At 34.8% G+C, this 12,536-nt stretch overlaps 1 protein-coding gene across 19 annotated transcripts in view; it reads right to left on the bottom strand.

Annotated features, from left to right (window-relative positions):
* Positions 1-12,536, bottom strand: part of COP1 (COP1 E3 ubiquitin ligase) — a 264,253-nt gene that overhangs the window by 193,688 nt on the left and 58,029 nt on the right. For 17 of the 19 annotated variants that reach the window (XM_031658336.1, XM_003893610.5, XM_009194948.4 and 14 more), the window contains one exon: positions 12,455-12,523. The exons of the other annotated variants lie outside the window; for them this stretch is intronic. In XM_031658336.1, coding sequence (XP_031514196.1) covers positions 12,455-12,523 — 69 coding nt within the window. The remainder of the gene's footprint in view (positions 1-12,454; positions 12,524-12,536) is intronic. 19 annotated transcript variants of the gene reach the window in all.

The following is a 12,536-nucleotide window of genomic DNA, read 5'->3' as shown; positions in this document are numbered from 1 at the left end:
TAAAGGACTAACAGAATTCTGCCAAGTAGAAAACAGTGAGGCATGACACAATAAGCAGAGTAAATAACAACACATGCAAAGGTACAAAAGCTATGAGAAGGGTAAATAATAAATCTGAAGCTAAGGCAATAAATGAAATTGCTTAACATCAATCAGTACAGTCAGAAGAGATAAAAACAAAACTGGAATGGTAGAAAACGCCAATGTCAAAGAGATGGGCAAAGGAAGAAGCAGCATTAACTATCAAGAAGGGCAAAGTCACACACAGAAAACCAGGGGAAATGACAGTACTAATGGAGAAATCAAGGGTGAAAGAGTGATTAGCATTTTCAAAAGCTTTCAACTCACCTATCTACTTTAATAAACTTCCTACTACCTTAAAATATGTCACACAATGTCACCTTAACTGAAACCCTGCTCACTCTTAAAGACACTGTCTGTCCTGAAACTCTTTCGAATAACGGCTGCTCAACTGATAAAGTCTCTGAGGCCCCAGAGTTTACAGGACTTACTAATAGATAAGAACTCACTATTTCTACTGCATTCCATGGTCATTTCCAACAATTAGTATTCCATCCTAAAATCAGTTTTCCACCATAACATAAAAACCACTCTGTCTAGCTCATACCAAGCAGCCAAATCCCTGTCTACCCACTTGAGCCATCTATAAACATCCCAGTTATTCCCCACCATCACTGAAGCCTTTGGGTTCATGGACATTTTCAACTCCAGCATCCAGTGATGCTGACCTCTAATTCAGAAAAACACTCCCATGGTCATCTCTTAAACATTTTCATTTAACTACCTTAAAATGTTCCACTCTTGAAATTTTTATTTAAACAAATGCTTTAGAGTATAAGAGGTCTTTAGTATAATTGCTTTAAAAAAATACATTTAAAAAGAAGAATGAGTATCTGACAAATACTCATTTGAATGAGTATTCTGATATCCAGAATCTATAAGGAACTTAAATAAATGAAACACAAAAAACAAACAGCCCCATTAAAAAGTGGGCATAGACATAAACAGACAATTCCCAAAAGGCAACATACAAGCAGCCATCACACATGAAAAAATGCTCAACATCACTAATCATCGGATAAATGTTAATAAAAACCAAAATGAGACACCATCTCACACCAGTTAGAATGGCAATTATTGAAAAGTGAAAAAACAGGCTGGGCGCGGTGGCTCAAGCCTGTAATCCCAGCACTTTGGGAGGCCGAGACGGGCGGATCACGAGGTCAGGAGATGGAGACCATCCTGGCTAACACAGTGAAACCCCGTCTCTACTACAAAATGCAAAAAAACTAGCTGGGCGAGGTGGCGGGCGCCTGTAGTCCCAGCTACTCGGGAGGCTGAGGCAGGAGAATGGCGTAAACCCGCGAGGCGGAGCTTGCAGTGAGCTGAGATCTGGCCACTGCACTCCAGCCGGGGCAACAGAGCCAGACTCCATCCCAAAAAAATAAAAAAAATAAAAAAATTAAAAATAAATTAAAAAAAAAAAAAGAAAAGTGAAAAAAACAAACAAAAAACAAAACCAAAAAGATGCTGGTGAGGATGCAGAGAAAAAGGAATGTTTATTCACTGCTGGTGGAAATGTAAATTAGTTCAGCCACTGTGGAGACTGGAGTTTGGAGATTGCTCAAAGAGTTTAAAAGAAAACTACTATTCAACCCAGTAATTCCATTATTGAGTATATATTCAAAAGAGAATCAATCATTCTCCCAAAAACACAAGTCTATTTGTATGTTCATCATAGCTCTATTCATCACAGCAAAGATTCATTATTGCCCATCAACAGTGGACTCAATAAAGATGTGATACACAGACACCAGAGAATACTATACAGCCATAAAAAAAAGAACAAAATCATGTCCTTCGCATCAACATAGATGGAGCTGGAAGTCATCATCCTAAGTGAATTAATGAGGGAACAGAAAACCAAATACCAAATATAATGTTCTCACTTCTAAGTGGGTGTTAAACATTGGGTACTCATAAAGATGGTTACAACAGACACTGGGAACTACTGGGGTGGTGGAAGGGAGAAAGGGTTGAAGAACTAACTATTGAGTACTATGCTCACATTTCTGAGTGACAGGGTCACTTGTACCCCAAATTTTAGCATCACACAATATATCTACATAAGAAACCTGTATATGTACTCCCCGAATCTAAAAGTTGAAATTATATTTAAAAAGAAAGTAAATATCTGTATCAATAGCCAAAGATAGCCAATATTACTTGTATGATACATAAATAACTGAAATCAAATTAATTTTTATTCTGCTTTTGAACTTGAAATTCCAGAAAAATTTCCAAAGTCACCTGAAATCTCAAAATTTAAACTCTAATGTCTTCTCTGAAAATAATCTTCCATCTCCTAGTACCTCAAAGCTTTTACTGGATAATATAACTATTGTTATATATGGAGGCTACTATAGATATAAGGTGAAACTCTTAAAACTGCCAATAATAAAACAATTTTTACTTCAAAAACAGCAATTTCATATGGTTCAATTTAAAAGTGAAATAACGAAGGCATGGTGTTGTCCAGACAAACATACAGATAGAATGCAAAACAAAATGATATAACCTATCCATGAGAAAGTCTGACAAGATATCAGGCAAGAAATACAAGAAAAAAGTCTGGAAGAATGAAAACTGTTGAGAGAGCACATATTAAATTTGAGGCATTTCCATTTCAAGATGAGAATTCTGAAGGGATTTTGAGCTGTAAATTGTAAGGGCATCAGTGCAAGACATTTTAGTACTAGTAAACAGAAAAAAGATGAAGGACAACCATTTCAAGGATGTGGAAAGAAGAAATGGGCTAAATTCACTCCGTAAACATCATAACCCCAGGAAGGAGAACCTAGAAGAAAAGCCTGAATATGAGTCCAAGAATGTTTTAAAGATATATGAAGAAAAGTTCAATAAGCTGAACTGCTATTACCTAAAGGAAAATCAATCATAAATTAGGAATGATAATAAACTCCTAGATCACATTTACCTGAACCCCATTACAGAGATTGGTGCTACTTAAAAAATAAATAAATACTTAAGATGGAGAACTAAGACAATGGTATTTGAGAGCATGGGACTAAGGAATCAATAGCAAGCACTCTCTTAACACTGTGCCAAAGCCAAAGAAAACTTATAGAAACATTTAATATAAAGGTAAAGAGTATGTCAGTCTCAGAATCCCATAAGAAGACAAGAGACAGACTTTCCCATTACTGACAATGGCTTTGATGAGTATCATTGGTACTCATTTGACTTTCATTAGTGCCTTGATAAAGACATGCTTAAGTATCAAACTCATTATTTGAATTTTAAATATAATTTAAAATAAATTATATATAATTGTTCCAAACTGAACAAAAGAATACACCATTACACCTTCAGTGAGGAAAAGCTGATTTTTTTTGGGCCGGGCGCGGTGGCTCAAGCCTGTAATCCCAGCACTTTGGGAGGCCGAGACGGGCGGATCACGAGGTCGGAAGATCGAGACCATCCTGGCTAACACGGTGAAACCCCGTCTCTACTAAAAAAATACAAAAAACTAGCCGGGCGAGGTGGCGGGCGCCTGTAGTCCCAGCTACTCGGGAGGCTGAGGCAGGAAAATGGCGTGAACCCGGGAGGCGGAGCTTGCAGTGAACCGAGATCCGGCCACTGCACTCCAGCCTGGGCCACAAAGCGAGACTCCGTCACAAAAAAAAAATAAAATAAAAAAAAATAAAAATAAAAAAATAAAAATAAAAATCGAGCAAGGCTAGGTGCGGTGGCTCAAGCCCGTAATCCCAACACTTTGGGAGGCTGAGGCGGGCAGATCACCTGAGGTCAGAGTTCAAGATCAGCCTGGCAACAAGGTGGCACCCTGTCTCTACTAAAAATACAAAAATTAGCCAGGCGTGGTGGTAGGTACCTGTAATCCCAGCTACTTGGGAGGCTGAGGCAGGAGAATCGCTTAAACCCGGGGGGTGTAGGTTGCAGTAAGCTGAGATAGTGCCACTGCACTCCAGCCTGGGCAACAGAGCAAGATTCCATCTCAAAAAATACATACATACATATACGCATACTGCAGCAAAACTTAATATATACTAATTCTAAGAGAGTTACCACCAAAAACAAAGCATTTAGCCATATGAAGTGCACACTACAGCAAGACAAAATCCTTGTCATCCCATACTATCACTCCACAAACACTCACATACTTAATATCTAGTTCCTGAAAAGGCAGACCTGATTAAAAGACTTTATTTAACCCTTTCATAGCACTTTCTTTCTTTCTTTCTTTCTTTTTTTTTTTTTTTAAAGACAGGGACTCATTCTGTCACCCAGGCTGGAGTGCAATGGCACAACCTCAGTTCACTGAAGCCTCTGCCTCCTAGGCTCAAGTGATCCTCTCACCTCAGCCTCCCAAGTAGCGGGGACTACAGGTACAGGCCACCATGCTCCACAAATTTTTTTTTAATTGTTTGTAGAGACAAAGTCTCACTATATTGCCCAGGCTGGTCCTGAACTCCTGGCCCTCAAGTGATCCTCCCACCTAAGCCTCCCAATGTGTTAGAATTACAGGCATGAGACACTGTGCCCAGCCAACATTTTGTTTTAAGCTGAGAAGAAAACAGAAAAAGCAAGAACAAAACCAAATAAATAAATAATAGAGTAGTGAGGGGGCAAAATAAGATAGCTTATGTAAGAGTAAATGTAAACAGATGTCAATACCAGTAGACTGATAAGTTACAAATATATGATGTAATAGAGCAACCACTAAAAAAAGATACAAAAAATTTACTTTAAAATATTATAGATAAATCAAAATGGAATTCCAAAAAACAAACAAACAAACAAACAAAAAACCTGTGCAAAAAGCCATGGAGAGAAAAACAGAAAAGCAACAACAATAATAAAAAATATATATAAAACAAAAAACAAAATGACAGGCTTATGCCATAATATTTATATTAAATAAATGGCCTAAATACATAATTTAAAAACTGAGCCTGGCAGAGTAGATTTACAAAGCATAGTTCAACCATATGCTATCTATAAGAAATTCACCTCAAAGATAATGAGCCAGTAATAGGTATAACAAGGAAAGAAAGGCCTGGTATGAATGCAGGAAATTCTCACCACACATTTCACAACTCTACCATGAATCATGCAACTGCAGAAAACACATTCTTTTCAAGCACAAATATTTCAAAATTTTAACCAATTACCAGTTGGTACAGTAAATACTATATTCAAAGAAAGAAAACACAACTTTCTGATTACAATGCAATTATAACAGAAATCCAGAACAAAAAAAACAAAATCTCAATGTTCAAGTAATAAGACCTTTGTTTCTAAATAAGCCACAGGCCTAAGAAAAAAAATAATGAAAATTAGAAATTATTTTGAACAATAATAAACAAAATATGACGCCAAAAAAATTAGGTACAGATTAAAAAAATAAGAACCTATGGCCCTAAATGCCTACATTAGAAAAAATAATGTGCATAATAATATGCATATCCACCCAAGCCAACAGATTAGGAAGGAACAAAAAAGTAAAATGAAAGAAAGCAGGATGGAAATAATAAAGAACATAAAACAGAAAACAAAATAGAGAGGAAAAACAAAATCAAAAGTTGGTTATTAGAAAAAATTCATATAATTGATATATTATGGCAAGAACTGATCCAAGAAAAAGCGAAAGAGAGAGAGAAAGGAACAAGCAGAATAAGCACTGCCAGGAATGAACCCTGGTGACATTCAAAACTTAAGACTCTATTAAGACCAATCTTATGCTGATAAATCTGAAAACTGAGATGACATAAACAATGACTAGAAAAAATTTAACAAACGAAAAGTGACATCTAAAACAAAAACCTTAATAAAAACGTAACTGTTCAAGTAACAGATTCAATAACTTAAAACTTCCCACAAACAAATCACAGGTCCAGACAGCCTCTCCAATAAGATCTTTAAACATTCAACAAAGATGTTCTTAGACTACACAAATTATTCCAGAAAATTTAAAAAGAGGATACATTTCCCAACTCATTTGATAAAGCTAGCATAATCTTTATAGCAAAACTGGACAAGATATGTGTAAGAAAAAAAAAATCTCATTCATGAACATAGATGCAAAAATCCTAAAAAAAAATATAAGCAAACCAAACCATATAGAAGAGAATATACATAATGGCCAAGTTTGGTTTATATAAGGGGTGCAAGTAGGGGGACCAATTGTCCTGCTGGGGTTTCCTAGAATGCAGAACCTTCAGTGATATAACTAAGACATAAGACACTCCTGGGCCAATCAGGATGGTTGGTCACTCTAGGAGCAAAGTTGACTGACTTTCCAATGTTAAACCAATGTAATTATTCACATTAACAGAATGAAAAGGAAAAATCATATGGTTGTATCAGATGCACAAAAGTTCTGGAGACTACTCAACCCCACTCAGAAATTTTTTAAAAATTCTCTTAGCAAACTGGATAGAAATTTACTGCCTTGAGTAATAAAAAGTACCTACAAAAAACCTACAGAAAACATCATACCTAATGGTGACACGTCGAATGCTTTCACTTTGAGATCAGCATCAAGACTAGGATGCCCCGCTATCACCACTTCTATTCATCATTGTACCGGATGTCCTAGCCAGCAGAGTAAGACAAGAAAAATAAATAAAAGATATAAGGATCATAAAGAATGAAACTAAACTGTTATTATTTGCAGATTATGATGTGTACATAGAAAACATAAAAGAATCTACAAATAGGATTAATGAGAGTTTAACCAGGTTGCTGGATATTTTAAAAAATCTGTATGTAAAACACAACTGTATTTCTATACACTAGCAATAATAAGAAACTAAAGTTAGAGACACAGACGTCATTTACAACAGCATCAAAAATGACTAAATCTAAAATAAAGATGTGTAGGAATACCCTGAAAAATACAAGGATATTTTAAAGATCTAAATATAGAGGGAAGCACCATGTTCATGAATGAGAAGAGTGAATATTGTAAATACACAGTCTCCCAGATTTATCTAGTCAAATTAATCCCAATAAAAGGCACAGCAAGTTTACCATGGAAACGTACTAGCTGATTCTAAAATTTATATTGAAATGCAGAGAGCCAGGAATATCCCAGGCTTTAAAGAAGAACAGCAACTTAATTCAAAGCTCTAGTATTTAATACAATGTGGTACTGCCAAAAAGACCAGTGGAGCAGAAAAGAGGACCTAGAAACAGACCCACACATACATGGACACATGATATATGACAAAGATGAAATTTCAGACTGATGAAGAAAGAATGGCCTTTTTAACAAAGGATGCTTGGGCAGCTAGATATCCATATGAAAATATCTCTATATCTCACATTATACACAAAAATAAATCTCTAGGTAGAGTACAGATCTAAATATGGAAGATAAAAGAATAAAGTTTCAAATAAAGAACAGTATAGAAAAATGTCTTTATGACGACAGGTGGAAAAGACTTATTTAAGTGACACAAAAGACACTAATTATAACAGATAAGATAAATTTCGCTCTATTAATATCAGAAACTTCTGGTCATCAAATGACACCATTAAGACAATGAAAAGAATGCAGCCCAATTAGAGGGAAAGATATTTGTGATAGACAGATCTGACAAAATGTATATCCAGAATATATAAATATCAAACCGTTAAGAAAAACCAAACAAAAAATGTGAGAAGTTTTAAACAAGTACTTCAGACACAAACATAAAAAAACCCAAACGGCCAATAAACGTACTATTAGGTGCTCAACCTTGTAAGTCATCAGGAAAATGCAAATTACAACCATATAACAGTATATACCCCAAGATCAGCTACACTGGAAAATAAATCTATTGGTATCACATACTGGCAAGAACACAGTGCACAGAAATGCTTATACAACGCCTGTAGGAAGAATAACTAATACAACTTGTTTTGAAAAATATTTTGGCATTATCTATTAAATTTGAAGATACACATATCCTATGACTCATCAATTCCACTTCTAAATCCATTCCATATAAATATGTATACCAACATAAACCTGGATACACATTTAACATAGTAGTATTTTTTGCAAACAGCCCAAAACTGAAAACAACTCAAATGACCATCAACAACAAAAATGGGGCATATTCACTTAATGGAATACTATACAACAACAACAATCAACCAACTACAGTCATATATAACCATGTGGATGAATCGTAACATTGAGCCAAAGAAGATAGGAATAAAAGATTATATATGGCACAAGCACACTTATATAATGCTCAAAAACAGAGAGACCTATGGATACTCAGGCATTGAAACATTAAAGAAAGGCAAGAAAGTGACTGCCATAAATATCAGAATATTGGTTACCTAATGTGCAAGGAAGATGATTGCAATCCAAAAAGGGTAGTCAGGGTGCTTCAGCCGTTCTAGCAGTATTGCATTGTGCTTACAATGGTGGTTATACGAATGGTCACTCTACTATAATTCTTTAAACTGTAAATCTGATTTATATACTTTTTTGTGTTTTTCATATAAAAATCGTTTAAAATTTAATTCACTAAAATTCCACGTAAAACCAAAAGGAAAACAAGACTTATCAAAACGATTACAGTAAATTTAATAGGTATCAAACACTTCCAAAAGTGCATTTTAAAATTAAATCAAATGAAATAGAAGGGAATCATTCAAATGCTGGTACAAATTTGCACAGACAAGACCAGCTTTTACATGGACCCTACACCCCTTTTGATTAACCTGACCATGAAGGAGACTAACACGTTTATTTAAATATATATAACTATTAAATGCTGTAATAGACAGGTTCTAAGACAGCCTCCAAAGAGCCCCACCTCTTGGTATTCACACCCTTGTGCAACTCTGAGTGTGGAATGAACCAATGATATGCTTCTAACAAAGAGAAAACAGCAAAAGTTTTAGGATATAACTTCCAAGATGAAGTTACAAAGAGAATGTGACTTCTGTCTTCAACATCCTCTCTTGCTTTCTTACTTGCTCCTTTTGAGAAGTAGCCAGCTGCCATGTAGTGAGCTACTCTATGGAGAAGCCCATGTGACAAAAAAAGCAGTATCTCTTTCCAAAAGCTGATGACCGAGCTTGGAAAGTTCCCATCCCAGTCAAACCTTGAGATAACTGCTACCTTGGCCAACACCTTAATTGCAGCTTGGTAAGAAACCCAGAGCCAAAGCACCCAGTTACTCTGAGTCAAAATTCTAGACTCAATATATTAAATTTTTCATGTTTTAGGGCATCAAATTTCAGAGTAATCTGTCACACAGCAATAGATAACTAATGCAAATGCTTATTATGTGACTTGCACTTTCCATTCTCTCAATATTCTAAGGAGAATCAGTAGGAAAAAAATAAAACTGAAAATTAATTGGCCCTAAATTACTAGCCAGTTGTGACAGTGGAGTACTCATTATCCAAATGAGTTAAATGAATCTTAACACTAAATCCAAAAAGCGTATTTAACTTCTCTGATTGGTATATATCAATGTCTAAACCTACACTCATCAGAACTCCAATTAAAAGTTACAAATGAAATCACGAAGTTAATTTGCAAAGTTTGAATGTTAAGCTTAGAGAAACAAACTCAAAAGTAGCAATTTGCCTCCTGGTAAATCTGTATTTTACTTGAATAAGTTCAAGTATATAAATTGTATTACAGATCCTAAGAACTGTAACAATTATATTCATTTTGAGGATTAAACACACAAACAGACTTATATGCAAGAAAATATAACCATTCACTTTAATCTGTCTGCACTAAAACATGAGGTATTACTCAATTATATTTTCTAGACTAAAGCTTATTATAATTACAAATCACTATAGTAGTACCCAATTCCAATTATTGTGAAATTCATGAAATTTAATCAAATAGATAAACGTTTACAATTTGTTACCTAGCTTCTCAGAATTTCTTGTGTAATTAAATCTAAAATACTCAAAGTTCACTCAATCATAGATATAACAAAATCAAGAAAACCAAAATGTATTAATGACAGTACAATCACTGTACGCTGGAGGCACAAATATCCAGAAGTATTTGGAACTCGTATGTTTCTTGGTTAACATACCTACTACAAGAAAATATGATCCAAGAGAAAAGAAAAAAAGAAAAATCAATCACAAAGATTACATTAGATTCAAACTAAAATCAAGCAAAAAAGTTCTACAGCATGATTCACTCAGAAGTTTAATAACAGAAATATAAAAACACTATGCCAAATCTATAAAATCAAAGTCAATATCACAGAAGATGTTGTGGGAGGCCCTGGGCCACAACATCAGAGAAAGGCCAAATGAAGATCACAGAGAAGAATTAATGTTGGGAAGGAATTCTCCATTATCTCTCCAATTTCTGCACATCTTGTGACAGCTTTTGTTGTAAATTATCTTTCCAAGAATATTTATACGGCAAAGAGGCTGGCAAGACAGAAATAGGGACTTATTCTGGGGGCAGAGGACAGATTTGTTTTCTGACCAATATAAAAAATCTTGGTCTCCCTGCAGTACCAAGATTGAACAGGTCTGCCAGCAACTCCTTTTAGAAGACTGGGGTTTCCTAACATGAGGGTTCCTTTGCTGCAACATAAACAAATCCATTTCTGTGTGCAGCATCCACCTAGAGCCATCTCCACATTGTCACGTGTGGGACATAGGGGTCAGAGGGAACTGATGCAAAGATGAAGCTGATGTTATCAAATGTCTCATGAGTAATAAAATATTTTATCTCCAGTCATCTCAGGTCTTTTGCCAGCATCGATGAAACTGTGCAAGCTAACTTGCTAACCTGCTATAAAGGTAAAAAATTTCAGACACTTCATGTTTTACAGTTATATGGTATATCCTTATCATACGAGACAACGTCAAGTCTAAAAATTTGTAGCAGGCATCAGGAGACCCCTACAGAAGCAATGAGTAATACTGAAAAATCTCAGGGGCTAATGAAAACCATTAGGTTTCATTAATTGTTGCTTAAAATTAGTTTAGGACACAGATAATTATTAGTCATTTCATTTAAGCCCCAGGTATTTTGAGATTTTAACTTCATTGATTCGTTTACTCATTTATTATCAGGTACTTTCTTATGTACTGAATATCATTCTCAATGACTTCAAATTCTCAGACAGACAGAAACATGTTATTCCATATATTATAAAAATGTTCAGCGTTGATCTTCAAAGTGTGGTCCAAGGACCAAGAACTTCAACATCCCTGGAGCTTGCTAGAAATGTAGACTGTCAGGCTCCAACAGAGCCTCCCTTAATCAGAACATGCATTTTAGCAAGATCATCAGGCAACTTCCTTCTTTTTGAGACGGAGTCTCGCTCTGTCACCCAGGCCGGAGTGCAGTGGCGCCATCTCGGCTCACTGCAAGCTCCACATCAGGCAACTTTCATGCACACTGCCATTTATATTGAGCCACCAGACACTTAAACAAATAAATGACTGGACATCATCTTCTTTCCCACCAAAAAAAAAAAAAAAGGAAAAACCTAAGGGACACAAGTAAATCTTAAATTTATAACAGATAATGTTTGTTAGTAGGCATCTTAAAATCACAACTGAATTAGCAACAGTTGAAAATAAAAAAAAATAGCCACAAACTATATAAAAATATTTAGCTATTCAACACTTCATCATCCAGTAAAACATCTCTTATCTACTTATTGCCAAAAAGAACAAAGATAGCCCAGAACATAGCACGTAATAGACAATTTACACAGTTTTAAATGAGTAAAAAGTATACTAATTAGACAATTCTTAACATAAACATACCAGGATCCAGCCAGTTAGAAATTAAAAAAAAAAAAGTTTTCGAAGTTATTTTAGCATGCTATCCAGAGAACAGAATTTTGGCTATTTAATTTTCCCATATTTTGTATAGTGTGAAATGACTTTGAAATTTTATAAATGTTAAATTAGAACATGCTCGCTATAAAACTGGTGATAAAAAACTGCCTTTTAACTATCCTCCATGAGTTAGAACTCCCAAGTTCTAAATACATAGCTATGTTTTTACTTGTTTTTGCCTACATATGTTTAAAAAAAACTGTTTCCTACCTAAGGCTTTATTATCTAAATTTTCCTAAGTTTTCTCTTCATGGCGAAGGGTAGGCTGTTATTTAATAAATCTATTTTCAATTCTTTATAGCTTTTAGGTAAGTTACTGTAGTCAATCTTACTGATAACTTTTCAGCACATCTCCACAAAATGATTTTTTAAGTGTCAAGTTGTAAACAAAAAAGAAGTTAAAATAACAAAGCTTAAGGAAACCTCCTAAAAATTAAAATGCTTTTAAAAATATTTAAAGAAATTTTTAGCCTGAAACGCTTTTACAAAATGGGAACAGTTAACAATAGTAAATAAAACATTATGTAAAACACACAAAATAATATACCTCTCTCTTATTTCTTCTTGCAACCTTGAGGAATTCCATAAGAATCTGTAGCTGGGCTGCATGCGATTCCTACAATAGAAAA

The sequence above is a fragment of the Papio anubis genome, chromosome 1 (assembly GCF_008728515.1).
Source record: "Papio anubis isolate 15944 chromosome 1, Panubis1.0, whole genome shotgun sequence".
Taxonomy (NCBI): Eukaryota; Metazoa; Chordata; class Mammalia; order Primates; family Cercopithecidae; genus Papio; species Papio anubis.
This window is presented reverse-complemented; position numbering and strand designations above follow the sequence as displayed.